Genomic DNA, 20,172 nt, shown 5'->3' with positions numbered 1-20,172 from the left:
AATGTTTAGTTTTGAGAGAAAGAGTGAGAGAGGGAGGGAGGGAGAGAGAAAGGGAGAGAGGGAGACAGACCATGAGCAGGGGAGGGGTAGAGAGAAATGGAGACACAGAATTTGAAGCAGGCTCCAGGCTCTGAGCTGTCAGCAGAGAGCCTGACATGGGGCTCGAACTCATGAACTGCGAGATCATGACCTGAGCTGAAGTCAGAAGCTTAACCGAATGAGCCACCCAGGTGCCCCTGAAATAGGAATTCTTAATTGACAAGGAACGTAGGAACTTCTTTTACTGCTACCTCATTGGTCTAGATCTGTTTTATTCTTTTTGTTTGTTTTACGTAGGTACCTTTCTTTTGTTTGTTTTTTATTTACCAGTTTCTTTTATCATACAGTAAAAAGTATAAGGTAATGTTCAGGTATACAAATTAAGGCCTTGATTTTGACACCACAGTATTCCAACATTGGCATCCAAAGTCATGGATTATAAGAAATACTAGCAATATCTTGCAAAAATATAATTTCACACATGAGCCCCAAGAGTAACATAACCACAAAATGTTGATTTTTTTTTCCCCAGTGTGTCGGTGAAAATTGTTTGCATGTAATGAATTAGAATAGACATCTTAGAAGTGGTTTTTTGAGACCATTTCCTCTGATCTAAAATAATCTTGTATTGTTAAGACATTGTGCTTGTTGAGTTGTGGGTCCTTACAAAGTACCAAGCTTTTAATTTTATTAATATAATCATAAATGTCTTATATGTAATTATAATAAGACATAGCCAGAGGATAGCAAATGTCCTAATTATGTGTATGAAATTGCTTTATTTCTAGGGTTTACAGATTGGTACTCGAGAATTGGAAGAGATGGGAGCAAAATTTTGTGTTGGTCTGTTGCGTTTGAAAAAGTTGACATCCCCTATGGACTATAATCTGCCTTCCAGCCTGCTTGACTTTGAAAATGACTTGATTGAATCAAACTGCAAAGTAACTAGGTAAGACACCCTTATTTCATTCTGTTATGTTGTAGCATAGTGTTAGACTTCATTAAATTAAGTAGAGGAACGGGACAGAGATTTTGATAGCCAAAATTTTTAGAACTAATATAATTAAGTTTACACATCTGAGTTATTACTTACATATTTATTTGTTACAAATTGTGATAATATTCTTCATTCTTTTAACATTGATGTTTGGATGAGACTGTAATGAAGTATCCTTATATTTTGAATGCTGTTTTTGTGATCTTAATGGTTTACTAAAATAGTGCTTAGATAATATCTGATTGATTAATTAATTAATTTTTTAATTTACATCCAAGTTAGCATACAGAGCAACAATTTCAGGAATGGATTTCTTAATGCCCCTTACCCATTTAGCCCATTGCTCTTCCCACAACCCCACCAGCAACCCCCAGTTTGTTCTCTGTATTTAAGAGTCTCTTATGTTTTGTCCCATTCCGTTTTTATATTATTTTTGCTTTCCTTATGTTCATCAGTTTGGTGTCTTAAATTCCTCATATGAGTGAATTCATATTGTATTTTTCTTTCTCTGACTAATATCACTTAGTAATACCCTCTAGTTCCATCTACATATTTGCAAATGGTAAGATTTCATTCTTTTTGATGGTAGAGTAATACTCCATTGTAGATATATACCACATCTTCTTAATCTGTTCATTCATTGATGGATATTTGAGCTCTTTCCATTGCTATAAACATTGGGGTGCATGTGCCCCTTTGAAACAGCATACCTGTATCCCTTGAATAAATACCCAGTAATGCTGGGTCATAGGGTAGTTCTGTTTTTAATTTTTTGAGAAAACTCCATAGTTTTCCAGAGTGGCTGCATTCCCACCAGCAGTGCAAAAGACGTCCCTTTTCTCTTCATCCTCACCAACATCTATTGTTTCTGAGTTGTTAATGTTAGCCATTCTGATGGGTGTGAGGTGATATCTCATTGTGATTTTTATTTGTAAGATAATATCTAAATTAAGAGGAGTTGGGAGTCAGGTTTCATGCTTAAAAAGTTTTATTGTGTAAATGTTACATCAAATGGTGTAACCTTCTGGTTAATCAGCTGGTTAAAGCAGCTGATTAATTTAGTATCCTTTTGAAAATTTAATTATATCTGCCAAACATTCTTCTCAATAGGTAAACTTTTGTTCTTAAATTATATATATGTGTATATATACATAAAATTTTGACCAGTTATAGGCTCAGATATANTAATACGAGAACTTAACATTTTATAGTTTGATGTATGTGGGTAAAAGTACTCTCATTTTATAGAATGTTCATGATTTTTCTTGTTATATATTAACCTATCATCTGTCAGTTTATTGCCGTGCTTTGTCATATATATATTAGCTTAAGAGTTTCAAGTGTGCTAAAACATTAATTAGAACTCTGTTCTTTTTTATGTGATAATTAAGACCATAATCACCTGAATTCTCTACCCTTACAAAAGGAAGTAAATTTATAAAGATTGTCAGTTGTTCTTACTGATATTTGGAAGCCTTCCTTTATATTATTTCATGTATTCTTTCTTCTCCTAACTTTATGGAAGTATAATTCACAAATAAAATTGTAAGATATTTAAAGAGATATATGTATATGTTGTAAAAGGATTGACCCCATTGGGTTAATAACATATCCATCCATTACCTCAAGCTTACTTGTATGTGTATATGTGTGAATGAATATGAACATTTCAGTTCTATTCTCAGCAAATTTAGTGATATAGTCTGGTATTATCAACGGTTGTCACCATGTTACACATTACTTCTTCATCCAACAGCTGAAAGTTTGTACCCTTTTACCAAACTCTCTCTTTTTCCCCCATCCCAATCCCCTGGTAACCACTGTTCTATTCTCTGTTTTTCTGAGTTCCATTTGTGCTTTTTTTTTTTTAATTTATTCTACATGTTCGTGACACCATGTAGTATCTATCTTTGACTGGTTTACTTCACTTAGCATAATGCCCTCAGGTTCATTCATGCAGCAAATGAAAGGATTTCCTTCTTTTTAACGGCTGAATAATATTGCATTGTGTATCTGTATATCACATTTTCTTCATCATTCATCCACCGATGGACACTTAGGTTGTTTTGATATTTTGACTATTGTGAATAATACTGCTTTGAACATGCCAGTGCAGGTATTTCTCCAGTAGCTAATGATTTCATTTCCTTTGGTTGTATACTGAGAAGTGGCATTGCTGGATCATATGGTAATTTCTATTTTTAATTTCTTGAGTAACTTTTATAGTGTTTTTCATAGTGGCTGTTTCAGTCTGCATTACCACCAGCAGTGTACAGTTGAGCACCTTTTCATATACCTGTTAGCCACTTGTGTGTCTTCTTTGGAAAGACGTGTATTTAAGTCCTTTTCCGCATTTTTAAAAATTGGGTTATTTGGGGTTTTTTGTGCTTTTGAGTTGTGTGATTTCTTTGTATGTTTTTGATATTAACCCCTTATCAGATAAGTGGTTTGCAAATATTTTCTCCCATTCCATAGGTTGTCTTTTCATTTTGTCAAGTGTTTCCTTTGCTGTACAAAAGTTTTTTAGTTTGACATAGACCTTCTTGTTTACTTTTGCTTTTATTGCCTTTGCTTTTGGTGTCAAAAAAGAAATTATTGCTAAGCCCAGTATCAAAGAATTTACCCTCTGTGCTTTCTTCTCGGAGTTTTATGGGTTCATATCTTACCTTTTAGTCATCAATCTATTTTGAGTTGATGTTTGTGTATGGTGTAAGGTAGAGGTCTTGTTTTACTCTTTTGCATGTGTCTATACAGTTTTTCCAGCACCATTTAATAAAGAGGCTGTCCTTTCTCAATGCATATTTTTGCTCCTTTGTCAAAAGTTAATTGGCCATATATGTGGGGGTTTATTTCTGTGCTCTCTATTCTGTTCATTGATCTATGTGTCTTTTTTTTTTTAAGTTTATTTATTTTTTAGAGAGAGAGAGCACAAACACATATGATCATGTGCACATGAGCAGGGGAGGGGTAGAGAGGAGACAGGAGATAGAGAATCCCAAGCAGGCTCCATGCCATCATTTCAGAGCCCCATGAGGGGCTCAAACTCACGAACTGTGAGATCACAATCGAAGCTGAAATCAAGAGTCAGATGCTTTACTGACTGAGACATGCAGGTGCCCCTATGTGTCTGTTTTTATGCCAGTACCATACTGTTTTGATTACTATAGCTTGTATAGTTTGAAATCAGGAAGTGTGATGCCTCTGCCTTTGTTATTCTTTTTCAAGATTGCTTTGGCTATTCAGAGTCTTTTGTAGTTCCATTCAAATCTTAAGATTTTTTTTCTATTTCTTTGAAAACTGCCATTGACATTTTGATAGAGATTGCATTGAATCTGTAGATTGCTTTTGGTAGTATGGGCATTTTAGCACCATTAATTCTTCTAAGCCATGAGCACAGACCATCTTTTGATCTATTTGTATCTTTCTTTTATCACTGTCTTACAGTACAGATCTTCCACCTTTTTGGGTAACTTATTCCTCTGTTTTATTCTTTTTACTGCTATAGTAAGTGGAATTGTTTTCCTAATTTCTGTTTTTCATAGTATATTGTTCGTGTATAGAAATGCAACTGTTTTTTGTTTCCTGCAGCATTACTGAAATTGTTCATTATAGCTCACATTTTTTTGGTGGAGTTTTTAGAGTTTCTATATATAATATGTCACCTGCACCTAGAGAAAATAATACTTCTTTCTTTCTGATTTGGATGTCCTTTATTTCTTTTCCTTGCCTAATTGCTCTGGCTAGGATTACCAGTACTAGGTTAAATAAAAGTGGTGAGAATGGGCATTCTTGTGTCATTTCTGATCTTAAGAGAAACACTTTAGCAACGTATCACTGGGTATGATGTTAGCTGTGGGCTTATATCAACTTTATTATGTGGAGATGTATGTCCTCCTTACCTAGTTTGTTGAGAGCTTTTATGAATGGATGTTGAACTTTGTCAAATGTTTTTTCTGCATTTATTAAGATGATCAAATGATATTTATTCTTCATTTTGTCAATGTGGTGGTTTGATTGGTTTGCAGATGTTAACCTTGTATCCCAGAGATGAATCCCACTTGATCATGGTTGTGTGTATGATACTTTTAATATGTTGTTGAATTCAATTTCCTAATACTTTATTGAGGATTTTTGCATCTAAGTTCATTCAGGATATTGGTCTGAGATTTTCTTTTTTCGAGTGTCCTTGTGTGGCTTTGGTATCAGGGTAATGCTGGCCTTATAAAATGAATTTGGAAGTGTTCCTCTCTCTTCTGTTTTGGGAAGAGCTTGAAAAGGATTGCTATTAATTATTCTTTAAATGTTTTGTGAATTCATCAGTGAAGCTATCTGGTCATGGACTTTTCTTTGTTGGGAGATTTTTGATTACTGATTCAATCTCCTTAGTAGTTATTGGTCTATTCAGAATTTCTATTTTTTCATGTTTCAGTCTTGGTAGATTGTTATGTTTCTAGGAATGTATCCATTTCTTCTAGGATGTCCTATTTGTTAGCATGTAGTTGTTCATAGTAGCCTCTTTGTATTTTTTGTAATTTTTGGTATCAGTTGTAATGTGTCTTCTTTCATGTAAGATTTTATTTATTTGAATCCTTTTTCTTGGAAAGTCTAGCTAACAACCTGTTTTATTTTTTTCAGAAAATTAGCTCTTAGATTTCATTAATCTTTTTTGTCTTTTTAGACTCTATTTCATTTATGTCTGCTAGACTCTATTTCATTTATGTCATACCTTGGTATTTCCTACCTTCAGCTAACTTGAGCTTTCTTTGTCCTTTTTTTTTTTTTTTTTTTTTTAGGTATAAAGTTAGGTTGCTTATTTGCAGTCTTTTTTCTTGATATAGTGTTTACCATACTAAACTGCCCTTTTAAAACTGCTTTTGCTGCATCTCATAAATTTTGGTATTCTGTGCTTCCATTTTCACTTCTCTTGAGATAAAACTTTTTTTAAAGTTTATTTATTTTGAGAGAGAGAGGGGCGGGGGGAAAGAGAGCGAGAGAATGAGAGAGCGCGAGTATGAACAGAGGAAAGGTGGAGAGAGAGAATCCCAAGCAGGCTCTGAACTGTCAGTGCAGAGCCTGATGTGGGCTCAATTCCCTCAAACTGTGAGAGCATGCCTGGAGCCGAAATCAGAGTCAGACGTTTAACCACCTGAGCTACCAGGCACCACTCGAGATATGTTTTGATTTTTGACTCCATTGGTTGTTCAGGAGCACGTTGTTTAATCTCTGCATATTTGTGAGCTTACTGGGCTTCTTCTTGTAATTGATTTCTAGTTTTAAACCATTGTGCTTGGAAAAGATGCTAGATATGATTTCTGTGGTCTTATATTTATTAAAATTTATTTATATCCTAATACATGATTTACTCTGGATAATGTTCTTATGTGTTGTTGGGAGGAATATATATTCGGCTGCTGTTGGAAGGAATGTCCTGTGTCTGTTAGATTCATCTGGTCTAACATATAGTTTAATTCTAGTGTTATTGATACGTTGGATGATCTATCCATGTTGGAAGTGGGTATTTGAAATCTCCTGCTAGTATTGTATTGCTGTGTATTTCCTTCTTTATTTGCTTCATATAATATGTGCTCTTATGTTGGGCACATTGATATTTATAATTATATCTTTCTGGTTAATTGACGCTTTTATCATTATATGATGACCTTTTTCTTTTTTTTTTTTTTCTGATATACATGCAACTGCCCCTCTGTCTTGTGGTTTCTATTTGAATTGAATATCTTTTTCCATCATTTCACTTTCAGTCTGTGTTTGTCCTTAAAGCTGAGGTGAATCTCTTATAGGCAGCATGGAGTTTGGTATTACTATTCTTTTCATAAATCTATTCAGCCACTGTGTTTTTTGATTGAAGAATTTAGCCCACTTACACGTAGTTATTGATAGGTATAGGCAACTGTTTCTATTTAGTTCATTGTTTTCTGGTTGTTTTATAATTTCTTTGTTCCTTTTTTCCTTTCTAGCTCTCTTCCTTTGTGATTTGAGGACTTTCTGTAGTGATATGCTTTGATTTCTTTATCTTTTGTGTGTCTACTACAGGTTTTTGTGTTGTGGTTACAGTGAAGCTTACATAAAACATATTTATGACAGCCTATTTCAAGCTGATAATTAGTTAACTCTGAATACACAACAAAGTTCTCCCTTCACCACAGTTTGCTTTTGAGGTCACAGTTTGCATCATTTTACATTGTATATCCACTAACAAATTATTGTAGTTATAGTTATTTTTAATACTTTTGTTTCTTAACTTTCATACTAAATTTATAGATGATTTACCCACTACCATTAAAGCATTCTGAATTTATATATTTACCCTTACTGGTGAGTTTTATACTTTCATTTGTTCTTTTGTTATTAATTAGCATCCTTTTATTTGAGCTTGAAGAGCTCTCTTTAACATTTCTTTTAAGGCCAGTCCTATGGTGAGCTCCTTCAGCTTTTTTATCTGGAAAATTCTTTATCTCTCAATTCTGAATGACAGCTTTGCTGGGTAAAGTATTATTGGTTGGTTGCACATTTCTTTGAACACTTTGAAGGTGTCATCTCACTCCCTTCTGGCCTATAAGTTTTCTGCTGATAAAAACTTTCTAATAATCTTATGTGGGTTCTCATGTATGTTAACAAGTTGCTTTTTCTCTTGCTACTTTAAAGATTCTCCTTGTCTTTAACCTTAACACTTTAATTATGTCTTGGTGTGGGTCTTTGTAGGTCTGGATGTCTGATGTCTTTTTCTTTCTCCAAGTTAGGGAAATTTTCAGTCATTATTTCTTTGAATAAACATTGTCCCTTTATTTATTTCTTCTTCTGGGACCTCTATAATGCATATATTGATGTGTTCATTGGTGTCCCCTAAATCCCTTAAGTAATTTTCACTCTTCATTCTTCTTTTTGTTCCTCTGTTTGGATGAATTTCACTGTCCTTTTCAAATTCACTGATTCATTCTTCCATTTGATCCAGTCTGCTGTTGAATTTTCTATTGAAATTTTCAGTTCAGTTATTGTATCCTTCAGTTCTGTAATTTCTTTCAGGATTTTTTTTTTATTACTTTCTGTCTCTGTTGATATTCTCACTTTGTTCATGCATTCCTCTCCTGACTTGGTGAAAATCTTTATGACTGTTATTTTGAATTCTGTATCGGTAAATCACTTATTTACATTCTTTGAGATCTGTTTCTAGATATTTATTTTGTTCTTTTGTTTGGAATATATTCCTCTGTTCATTTTCCATGACTGTCTATTTTGGTTTCTGCACATTAGATGAACTAGCCATCTCTCCCAGTCTTGACAGAATGCTCTTGTGTAAGAAATGAACCTCCTTGATCATCCTGGCTTGAGCTCCTAGTTGTCTCTCAGACTTTTGTGATTCTCCAAGCCTCTTTCTTTGTTCTTAATTGTTCCCAGTAGTTGAAGGTGTGAGGTCATGGTAGTGTCCCAAAAAAGGAGGATCATAGGGGTGCCTGGGTGGCTCAGTCGGTTGAGCATCCGACTTCGGCTCAGGTCATGATCTCACAATTCGTGAGTTCGAGCCCTACATCATTCTCTGTGCTGACAACTAGCTCCAGAGCCTGTAGCCTGTTTAAGATTCTGTATCTCCCTCCCTTTCTGACCCTCCCCTGCTCATGCCCTCTCTCTCTCTCTCTCTCAGAAGGAAATAAGAGATTTAAAAAAAAAAGGATCATAGCATATAGATGCAGAATGATTAGGAGCTAGACCCTCTAGCAGCAGCTGGGAAAATATGTAGTTAAGTCCCTTCCAGGGAAAAACTGGGAGATGGGCATTTTTGCCTATTCCCTCTGTGCTAGCCTGAGGATAAAGCTGCAGGAGGTGCCTCTGCTCTGTGCCTGTTTAGAGCTCTTTCCTTGCTTGCTACAGTACTAGGACTAATGAATGCAAGCCCTGTTGGCTCCTAGGGGTAGGCCTTCGAAGGCCCAGGCCTGTCTCCTCAGGGGCAGCCACAAAAGCTGAAGTGCCAGATGTGTATTCAAGCTCCTTTCAGGGCTCTGTGGGAGACTTGCTTTGATTATTGGAGCCCCCTGAGGGGACAAAGCAGGATATTATCTACTGGCTCCCCCAGTCTCTGAAGAGGATGACAACCCACAGTGCCTACTAAATTAGAAGCCTGGTCCTCAGGCTGCAGCTTTTAAAATATACACATGAAACTTTTTCAGGGGAAGGGTGGGAGATGGGCCATTTTGTCTGCTCCCTCTGCACTGAACACACCACACACACAAACACACACACACACACACACACACGTACCCCCCCACATGTATATATACATATATATACCTATACACATGTACATATATACATATGAATACACACATACACGTACCCACACACATGTACATATATACACATACATACGCACATGTAATATACACATGAATACACATATATGTACCTACACACGTATATATACGTACACATACCTACACACATATGCATATGAATATACACATACACATATGCTTGGGCACAAGTCCTGTTGACTCAGAGCTAGGTGTTTTTTTCTAACCAACCTTTAATTCACTCATGCTCTCTTTAGCTGCGTCTAATCTGATGTGAAATTATCTTTTTAACTCCTAATTGTAGTTAATTAAGGGGATTAGGAAAAAAAACTCTAAAAAACCTCTTTCTGGGGTGTGGGGCGGATGATTTTTTAAAAAATTGAGAAATGTTGCCCTAGGGCATAAATTCCATAGCCAGCCAGCATCCTAGGGGTGGCATTTGGACTTGCTTTTGAGCAGACTTTCACCTACTCTCCTGACCCCCATTTCTGTGTTTTGGCCCTAATGGAATAGCCTCTCTGATAAAAGTCTTTGGAAAGTCATCTTTCCATCTCTATGAACTAGGGAATAGCTTGAGGAAGGTGATCTGAAGGTCTAATTGCTCTTTATAAAGCCTTAAATCAATTATTCTCTTCAGTTGCACCCATATTGTCAGTATCTCATTTCTCAGCTTCCTGCAGCTTTTGTAATGCAAATCTGCTGGCTTCCCCTGTTGTGTGGACTTGAGCAAAGTGGAGGTTGGAACTCAGGCCCTTTCACTTCATTCATCTGCCTCCATCTGCCAACACTTTATAGAGATTTCTTCTTTGCCATTCCTCCCTCTTTGGTTTTCTTTTTCCTGTGGATTATCCGTTAAAAAAGAAGTTATTCTTTTACAGTCATCTTAGTCGCTCTTGAGATTCACTGTGTTTACCAGAAGTTCTGGAGCTTCCTTTTCAGTGAAGCCTGCGGTTGAAAATTAATCATGTTTTATATTCCCAGGGCATTCATCAGAAATTACCACACATAAATCATTTTAACTTTCCCTAATTGTATTTGTTGTATAATAAAAATTTCATCTGCTGTAACACTAAGTTTACATTATATCTTTCTTAGGGGCTATGTTTCTTTTAGGTCTAAGCTGGGAATATTGGTAGAGCTCATTTAAAAGCTTATAGCTGTGTAGTATTTTTGTACTTAGCAAAAGTGTTTCTATTTTACCTGTCACCTGAACTATTAAACAGTCCTCTCAGTGACTCTCATTTAAAGGATTTGAGAACTAATACAACATTTAACAGTACTTCTCATCAGATTATGGTGGTGGGGACTACATTTCAGGATATTAGGCATATAGAAGAAGTATTTGAAGTTTGAATATATTTAAAACATTACATGAAAGTGAAGCTGAAAAATACCAAATTCTATATAATATTTTATTACATTAAAAATATATGACCATGTTTAAATGAGGCCTAATTACTCTCTTATAATAAAACAGTCTTTGGACCTGTTTTCTTTCCTTTTTTCTTTTCTCTCTCTTTCTCTTTCTTTCTTGAGATGGAGTCACACAACATAAAATCAACCATTTAAAGTGAATAATTAATGAAGTGAATAATAATAAGTTCACAATATTGTGCAACTATCAGTTTTGCTTCTAGGAATTCTGTCTAGTTCCAAAATGCTTATATCACCCCCAAAGGAGACCCTCATACCCATTAAGCAGTCATTTCCAGCCCCTGGCAGCCACTCATCCGCTCTCTGTCTCTGTGGATTCACCTGTTCTGGATGTTTCAGATAAATGGAATTATACGGTGTGTGACCTTTTATGTCTGGCTTCCTTCAGCTAGCTTGTTGTCAAGCTCCGTCTGTGGCATAGCACGTATCAGTACTTAGTTTGTATTTGTGTGTACAGCATGGACTTTAGAAAATTGGGTGAGGAATTGTTCTTAATGCAACAAATAAAAATAAATAGGACTTAAGCTTGAGAAAACCTTTAAACTATGCTTAGATTTTGTGTTAATACTTTAAAAATCTAATTTGATGCATTTTGATAGAGTATACTTCTGATAAGGTATAGGGAATGAGTACAGGTCTGTAAATGAGTTAACATTATAACATTTCGTGGTTAAAGGCTTTGCTCCTGCCCCTAGCAATATCAGAGGGCCTGGCTGGAAATTATTGGTAAGGTAGTACCAATATACTCGTTGCTGCAGACTGTTAACACTAGAATGAAATACTAACCTCTATTTTCTGTTTTTTCTTCGTGTGAAGCTAGTGTTTATTTGTAAATATATAGGACCTTTTTCTTCTGGGAAAATTAAATTAATATGTTAAAGAGAAAATTATTTATGACACTTTACAGAACGGGAAAGCAGCCTGCTCAGGAGGATCGCTACAAGGGGGCTTTGTACTTTGGGAAGGAGATTGGGCTTACTGGCGATTTATAGCCAGGAGCAGAGTGGGGGCTTGGTGGATGGAAAATTACTAAGAGGAACCATCCTGGGTAAGGGAGATTCTGGCTAAACCTATTTGATGGAGTTTTTCCTGAAAGCAGGCCAGACTGATGAGATACAGAGAGTGGGGGATTTCGATAAACTGACTCAGCAGGATTTTTGCTACAGCTAGACTAAGCAGGCAGAACCCCCACCGAAGGACAGATCCCAAGGTCAGGGCCTAGTCTGAAAGAGGACTTGAGAGCAGCCACTCAAGTTTGATCATTTGTGGCCAAATGTTAATGGCAGTATCTAATACCTAGCAATATATAAAGCTTACTGGTATTGATGTACGTTTTAATTTCTTTTAATTTTATTTTAGAGAGAGAGTGTGAGTGGGAGAGAGGGGAAGAGAGAGAGAGAAAGAATGAATCTTAAGCAGGCTCTGTGGTCAGCGTGAAGCCTGACATGGGGCTTGATCCCACAACCCTGGGATCACGACCTGAGCCGAAATCAGGAGTCAAATGCTCAACTGACTGAACCACCCAGGCTCCTAATGTGTGTTTGCTCTATCTTTAATGTACATTTTATCATTTAATCAAGCTAATCCCTAAAAAGTTCCTTTTCGATTATTGTGATGCACGTGCTTGAGTCTGTTGTGCATTTCTGAGAATCATTTATTACAACCGTGTTGAAAATTCTTACAGCTATAATTGCATTAGCATATTTTCTACACAGATAAATCATGCCTTCTAATCGAAGGTCATATCACAACCCCTAGTCCACTTGAAATCATAGTTGCTTATAACTAAAAGTGAACCATTTGTGTTTTTGTGAAATGCTCTTGTACCCACAAATACAGAGAAGACAATTCATCTAGAAAAATAAAATGGAGACTTATGTGAACACTTCAGGACCCCAGGGGCAGTTTTGATTATATAATGAAAGATTTGAGGCTTATTGTAGGAGAAGGAAATGATCCTTACCATTGAGATCCAGATAAGTATCCAGTTAGTGATTGTTAGTCTCTAAGACAGCTGTACAAGGAATTTGATGATTATAGATATTTATTCATATTTATGTGCTATATTCTCAGTAGCCTCTTGGAAGAATGGTTATTCCTCTCAATAAGTGCCTATTTGAGACTTCAAAGTAAGAATGTGGGATATCAGAACAAGGAAGAATACATATTCCTTCAAAGAGGAGTCATTCTATCCTCTGGCAGGTGTAGAGCAGAGGATACTGAGGTATCAGCAGAGGAACTGAGCGATTTGAGGCAGGTTTGCAGAACTTGGGAAGCTTGTTCACCCTTGGTTCACACGTCACCTCCCTGCCCACCTAAGGTCACAATTGGAGGCCTAGGGCTTCTCCTTGCCTCAGCACCTCAGGGTAGCCCCCAGTGCTATTGTTTGTGTTCTGTTTGTTTTGCTGCTTTCTGCTTTGCTTTTCAGCCTTTTGCACTGTGTATTTTAAGAATGTGTCACATGCCTCCAGGGGAAAACTGTTGGGGTCATATCTGCAACTCCCTTCTTTCAGGAAACTTGGCAGCTCTGAACTCCAGTTTTTGCCACCAATCCTTTGAAATTGCTGAAAGCTCTGATGACTTCTCTGCCTCTTAGCAGCTGCCCTTTGCCTGGCCTTGAGTCTCTCTGGACTTTGCCCCACGCACCTTTTCTCTTGGTTGATTTTGCTTTGTATCCTTTCACTGTAATAAGTCATGGCTGTTAACACAACTGCATGCTGAATCCTGTAAATCTTGCTAGCACGTCACCAAACCAGGGGCCCCCTTGGGACCCCCAACACACATGCCCATTTTGAGTTTCTGTTAAGTTCGATTATGATCTCTGAGATTTTCATGTCCTATTGAGAATGAACAGAGCTAGATGATAACGTAACCCTTTTTCATATGTGTGTAAACCCAGGCACAGAGATGAATTGACCCAGGATCATCCGTGTGGTAATTCCCCGCAAAGCCAGGAATTGTGCCCACATCTAACCCAGAATTCCCCTGTGCTTTCATTTTATCTTGTGTCTTCCAAATGACTAAGCCGACTTACTAAAAAGGAATGGTTTCAGCTTTTGAAGCTGTCCTGAATTATTGGAGAGCTTAATTGTTTAACCCTTTCATTATGTATAAGGAATGGTTATAGATCAATGGTGAAATTAATTAAGTTGTGACTTAATTACTGTTTATTGAAGGCAGCTTAGTTATATATCAAAGTATCAGTGAATTAACAACTTTCTTTCCTTTTTTTCCCCTAAATAGGTATCCTCTCATTAGAAATTCTAACTGTGTGTGGGTGCATGCATGCAGGAATGTGCAAATACCTATGTATACACTATGGTCAATTAAGACGGACAAAAATTGTTACTTGTATTTTCTATGGATAATTTTGTTTGCTTTGTGATATTTAGTAGATGCCATATCTCTTATGAGCTAGGAATCAAATTATATAAATAGAACATTCTCTAATATTTAGACAGAGATTTTTCTTTCACCTGAGACCTGGTATTTCAATACAAGAAAGACATAATCGGCAAATCACAAATTGTTAATTTGGACAAGGAATATTTTCCTGTTTGTGTATCAATTTCAGAATTTCTCTCCCCGGGTATCTTCATTGTGCTGTCTGAAAACAGTAGGTTAGTCTCAAAACTGTTGAAGAATACAAGGTGAAGGGAGGATTCTGAGTCACAATAGTAAGGCAGGGTTTTTATTCCTAGTGGCTTGGGGGCAGCCCATTGCCTGGGCTCTTTAGGAATTGACAAAGATCGATTAACTTTTTTCTTTGACAGGTTTTATCAATTTCATAATAACATTTTATATTTGTACAACTTAAGAAATTACAAATGCTTTCACACTTTACTACAACAGTTTGTGAGTTAGTAGGCCTGATAATTGTGATCTCTGCTTGTACATTAGAGAAAAACCAGTGCTTGGAGAAAGTACATGTCATGCTCAAGGTCACGCAGCGGGTTAGTAGGAGTGTAGAGGCACAGACCCAGAATTTCTGACTCCACATACAGTGTTTTGCTTCTTTCATGCTTGTGTAGGGAACAGAGCTAAAGATCTATCTTCTGGTGTCTCAGATGTCAATTCAGCCCTAATGCAAGTAGTTGGGCACAAACTGAGGCGGATGGTGAATTTCTTAGGTTTAATTTTGTGTATGCTTAATAGTTTAACACAAGGATATCCAGAAAACTTTCTCAATCCGAGTAAAGCAGAATGTTTTGTTATATTCAGAAATCAGTTGGAATTTAAAACCTTTTCTACATCTTACTGACATCCTACAGCAGAGAATTTCAACAGATTCATCCTATGAGAAAGTTATTTGGGTGAAGCTTTTGGTATTTTCCCTGAAGTAGCATGAGGAAGATATAAGGAATCATATGTTTCTTATTGATTAAAATCCAGAGCATAAGGATGTTAGGGCAGGTGAACAGAGGCCCTTTACTGGAGACTGAAGCAGAAACAGGCAACAGGCATCAACTCCAATGAAGAAAATTAGGGGAATAAGAAGTTGTGGTGGGGAAAAAAGTAATAGCGACAGGAAATTAAATGCTGGTTAGAGTTTCTTTTTGTGATTGAATTATTACTTGAATTCCTTTCTATTGATGTCTAGGGCAAGTTACCTTAAAGTCTTTCTCTTATCTGAAGGTTATTGTGAGATAATGTATAGGAAGGTGCATTCAAAGTTGTACATTGTTCAAATCATATGTTGGAATTATTAATAAAAGTAAAGCTGATTAGTCTTGTGCCTTACGGTTTTGTTTTGTTTTTATTACTTCAAGTAGAATTAGTGGGATGAGGTAATATAAAAATTGATGATCTTATTGCCTCGTGGCTTCTTATAAAGAGTTCAGCAAACATTTGTTTAGGGCTTGCAATGTGTCAAGCACTTTTGGAAGCCGACAGGAGGTACTAAGATGGGTAAGTCACAGTTCCTGATCTTAAGGTGCTTAGAAGAAGACAGACCCACAAGTCAATGGTTTTACCTGCCTGACGGAAGTGATCAGACTGAATGTGCAGGGTACAAAGGGAATACAGAGAAAGGTCACTTATCCCAAGGTGGGCTTTCATAAAGGAAGGCCATCTAAAGACGAGCCTGACCTGCAGTTTGAAAGAAATGTGAGTCATTGGGAGAAAAATGTGAGAAGTATGTCCTAAGCAGGGGAGGGAATGTCTGTGAAGGTTTGTCATGTAAAATGTGAGGGAAGAAGTGGTTCCAAGATTGATTGGCAGGACTTACTTGCTGAGAATTGTGGTTTTAAGACTCACTGAGTGGATGATTTGGGGACTAGGACACGTGGGGCAGGCCTGGTGGGGACACTGGTGAGTTCCACTGTAAACATACACTTGAGGCACACTGAAGATAGCCATGTACAGTATGCACAGTGCAAATTCAAGGGCGAAGTCAGGGCTAGAAATTTGGATTTGGAAGTGATCAGAATGCAAATTAAAATGTGTGAGTTTACTCAAAGAGGGTATGCATATGAGAACAGTTGGCCAAGAGAGCATTTTTATAAGCACCTATTTTTGAGGTGTACATGGAGGATGAGGAGCACTTGATCAGCAGGGAGGAGGGACAGAGGGAATGAAGCACCCAGAGAGGAGTATTGGAATTTCTATCAGTTAAGTGCAACAGAGAGATCTAGATACAGTGGGCTGGAGAGTAGCAACTGGAATACCAGTCGGAAGGCTGCTTTCAGTGGAGTGACGGTGGTTGTAATCTCCTTCTGTTTCCTTTGTCTCAGGATTCCCCCAGTTCTTTAACCCCTAGGCCGACACATCACTCATCAAGGGCACTGATGGCCCCTTCACCATTGCTGGATGGACTCTATATTTCAGCCAGAGTGTAGACCTTAATGAAGCAGAAGCTAGGAATGTGACTTTGTTAGGACCTGCAGAAACAGGCATCAAAGTTTGAGTTACAGGAATGGAATTAGAGTGTGAAACCTATCCGTTCTGGGGTATCGGAATGGAGGATGCCAGAACGTAGACAAAGTTTATGTCACAGTCAGCATCTGAAGGAGCCAAGATCAGAAATTAACAGGCTCAAATGCTTTTCTGAACATTCCTTATTATGGGATTTATTTTAAATTTCCAGGTGCTTTGCCTTCCAGGTTATACTTTTTAGCCTTAAAAAAAGTGCTTATCAGCATCTGATTGCTCCAAGGCTCCTTCCTTGATGTCTAGGAGCTTTTTTTGGCTTGATCTTGGGCATTTTTGTTACTTCTAAATCACACTTCCTCTGTTTCCTCAGCTTATAAGACTGTATCCTAGCTTATAAAAGTAGACCTTTTCTTTAAACCTTTTCTCTTAGTTCAGATTGACCAATGTTCTAGTATTCAGTTGCCCGTGTATAACTAGGTCCTTACTCTGACCTCAGTGTAGTGGCTGGGCTTCCTACAGCCAGCTTCCTTTATGCCAGTCTGTCTTCCTTGGTGATGGTAGGGGAGTCCAGGGATACACTGGAATTCTGTGTTCCATAAACTTTCTGAGCAATGCTTGTCCACCCACCTACCACATGGATTTTATGCTCTTCCTAGCCACTAAGAGACCCTGCGATGCTGTGGGTAACTACACCACTCTGGTCACGGTGCCTCCTCACCATGGAGCAAGCCTCTATAGTCCTAGCTGGTGTCCTCAGCCCCTGTACCAGCAGCGTACATGGCTTTTGAACAAACCTGCTTCCTCCCTTGCATTTCCATGATCCTTTCTTCTTGTTAGGATAGTCTCCAGGAGGAAAGTAAGCAAATTTCTCTCCTCACTTCTTTACCTCATCCTTTGCTTTAGCCGAAGCCTCCATCTAAGAGTCCATTCTTAGAGTCTTCCATGTATGCTGTGACTCACCTTGGAACCCTGAGAACGTGACAATGCCAAACTCAAGAAGGAGGAATGAATTACTGTTTTTCAAAAGAAAGAAAGAGCATAATGGTCGTTTGAAAAGGCAAATATTTTTTTGCCTTTTAATCTCACACTTTTTCTAAAGACCTAGCAGCTTCATGATAAATATTTTAGTTGGATAATTGAATGCTGTGAAATGGTTCTTGTGAATGTTAGATAGGTTGTAAAGTCTCACATCATCCTTCAAGCCACTGAGCTGGCTCATCGGGACTGCTGCATCATAGCGCAAGCTCTAAACTTTTTAAAAAGTTGCTATATAACATCAAGGTGGTTTTGCAATCTACTTTTAATGAGCAAGATAAAAACAACTCCAGGAAAAAAGGTAATCTCACCAGATGAGTTTTGCTTTCTCATTTCAGAAACTGAGAACCACATAATCCATTAACTTGTCTTTCCTGCCTGAACTTCTAGATATCTGAACCAAATTTAATATTCAGCACAGGACTTCTTTCACATGAGCTGCCTAATGACATTTGCTCCTCTGTTCATTTTAACAGATTATTGTTCCCTTTTTATTGTCTGATTTTATGGCTTTTAATTGCATCCATGATGGGAAATCCTTTTTGGAAGCAGGTGGGATATAAACAGACATACATCTGTGTGAAATTAAGATAGTTTTGGTCACAAAATGGGAACATTGAAATGTTTCTGTAGTGTTTCTTTGATAACACTGTGTGTGGGGGCACACACACGCCTATGTGTAGAAAATCTCCCAAATGAGGAGAAATCCGAATACCGTGATTTTTTTGAAGGGGATAGTGGAAAGGTTGTCTTTATCCCAAACAACCTACCTAATGAAATATTCAGAAGCACTTAGTGCTTTTAAGCAAATATCTTATTCTTTGTCTCAAGGGAAAGTAATTAATCTGGGCGTGGAGCATTCACTTGTTTTTCATTTTTATTCTTGACCAATCGAAACTGAAAAGATGAGTGCATGGGCTGTTTTTATGGCAAATAATCATTGTATAGACTTAGAATAAGTGGTTTTAGTGTTTAAATACCACGGTTTCTTGTAATGGATGAATTATACAATAAATAAAGTTTATTGAAGTGGTCTGTTTCTTTTCAGTGATTAAATCAGAACTTTTAACCCTGCAAAATGATGAAGTCTTTTAAAAAAGGCAACCTCTTGGGAGAGTGTCTTGTTTTTTATAGCTATCTAACTGTACAGTGTATAGTGATAGTCTTGTAATATAATTAATACTTAGCATTTCACCCTTTATGGTTTCAAATATTACAAATATTTTAACTTGTTCATTTGGATAACATTTTTAAAGCTAATACAAACTGCTTACATTATATTGAAATCAGAGTTAACCCAATATGGTCAAATAAACTTATGTTAGAACCATAGGATCTAATGAAATCTTGTGTGCTCTATGTGCTCTGGCCACAGCCCTACCACTTACGTTTTGGATGAAGATGAGCCTCGATTCCTTGAAGAAGTGGATTACAGTGCAGAAAGTAATGATGACTTAGATACTGAATTGGCGGAAAACGCAGGAGATTATGAGCCTTCTGCTCAAGAAGAAGTACTTTCTGACTCGGAATTATCAAGAACATACCTACCTTAAGCTTCTACCATCTCTTGTTAACTGCAAAAAAAGAAATATCTTGGGTTTTCTTACACAGGAAGTTTGAGAAAAATGAGTTAAATAGCTAACTCAAGAAAGACAAAAAATAACTTGGGCCTATTTGGTTTCAAGACAATAAATATGTTATTAATTCATGATAACATTGGCACTTGTTTTATTTTAGATATTCAATGCACTTGATACAGCATTGAATGATCAAACATTGGATTTACCTTTTTTTAAACCTGAGTATCATTGCATGAATTTTTATCTTCTAATAGTTATATCCTGCATCAAATGGATAAATTTTAAAGTGTGTGAGAATATAAAATCTGAATTCTAGAGTTGTGGTAAATCCTGAGTTGTTGAAAACTAATATATATGTACATGGATTTCTCTAGCTGTGACTGTGTCGGGTGGGTAGATATTGAAGATAAGATTGTTCTTCAGAATCATGTTAACTGTGGAGTTGTGACTGAAATGACCCAGAGTTTGCCTTGAAACCATTACATTCTCCATTTACCAAATTAAACAAATAAAACCTATATTAAATGTTGAATTCATTTCGTCATCCTTTTTAACCAGCTCAGATTATTTGGTTTATAGAGTCTTTGTAAGAATATTATAAAAATCCAACATCTGAATACACTGATAAAAGTTTGTGAAAAGAAGAAAGTGCTGAATTTACTAGTGTTACGTTATTCATGGTATACATGTACCTCCACCTCTGTAAAAGATACATTTGAACAGCTGTCTTCTCTAAAACTGTATCTCATGGGCACACCTAAAGTTTATCACTATAGTCAAACTTTAAAAATGTGGTGAGGATGTGATCCAGTATTAAGTGTTTATCTCTATGTTAGGCACAGTTAGCGTTTCCCGGATTGTGTGATGCTGTTAGACTTAACTGAAGGGAGTTCACCTCAGCTGTGCCGACCCC

The 20,172-nt window shown here is 36.9% G+C and overlaps 1 protein-coding gene across 2 annotated transcripts in view; it reads left to right on the top strand.

Annotated features, from left to right (window-relative positions):
• Positions 1–19,393, top strand: part of AGTPBP1 (ATP/GTP binding carboxypeptidase 1) — a 155,512-nt gene extending 136,119 nt beyond the window's left edge. For both annotated transcript variants that reach the window (XM_077749493.1, XM_077749494.1), the window contains 2 exons: positions 828–988; positions 19,055–19,393. In XM_077749493.1, coding sequence (XP_077605619.1) covers positions 828–988; positions 19,055–19,232 — 339 coding nt within the window. In that variant the 3' untranslated portion in view covers positions 19,233–19,393. The remainder of the gene's footprint in view (positions 1–827; positions 989–19,054) is intronic.
• The last annotated feature ends 779 nt before the right edge of the window (positions 19,394–20,172 follow it).

The sequence above is a fragment of the Crocuta crocuta genome, unplaced genomic scaffold, assembly GCF_008692635.1.
Source record: "Crocuta crocuta isolate KB4526 unplaced genomic scaffold, BGI_CrCroc_1.0 scaffold99, whole genome shotgun sequence".
Classification (NCBI taxonomy): domain Eukaryota; kingdom Metazoa; phylum Chordata; class Mammalia; order Carnivora; family Hyaenidae; genus Crocuta; species Crocuta crocuta.
This window is presented reverse-complemented; position numbering and strand designations above follow the sequence as displayed.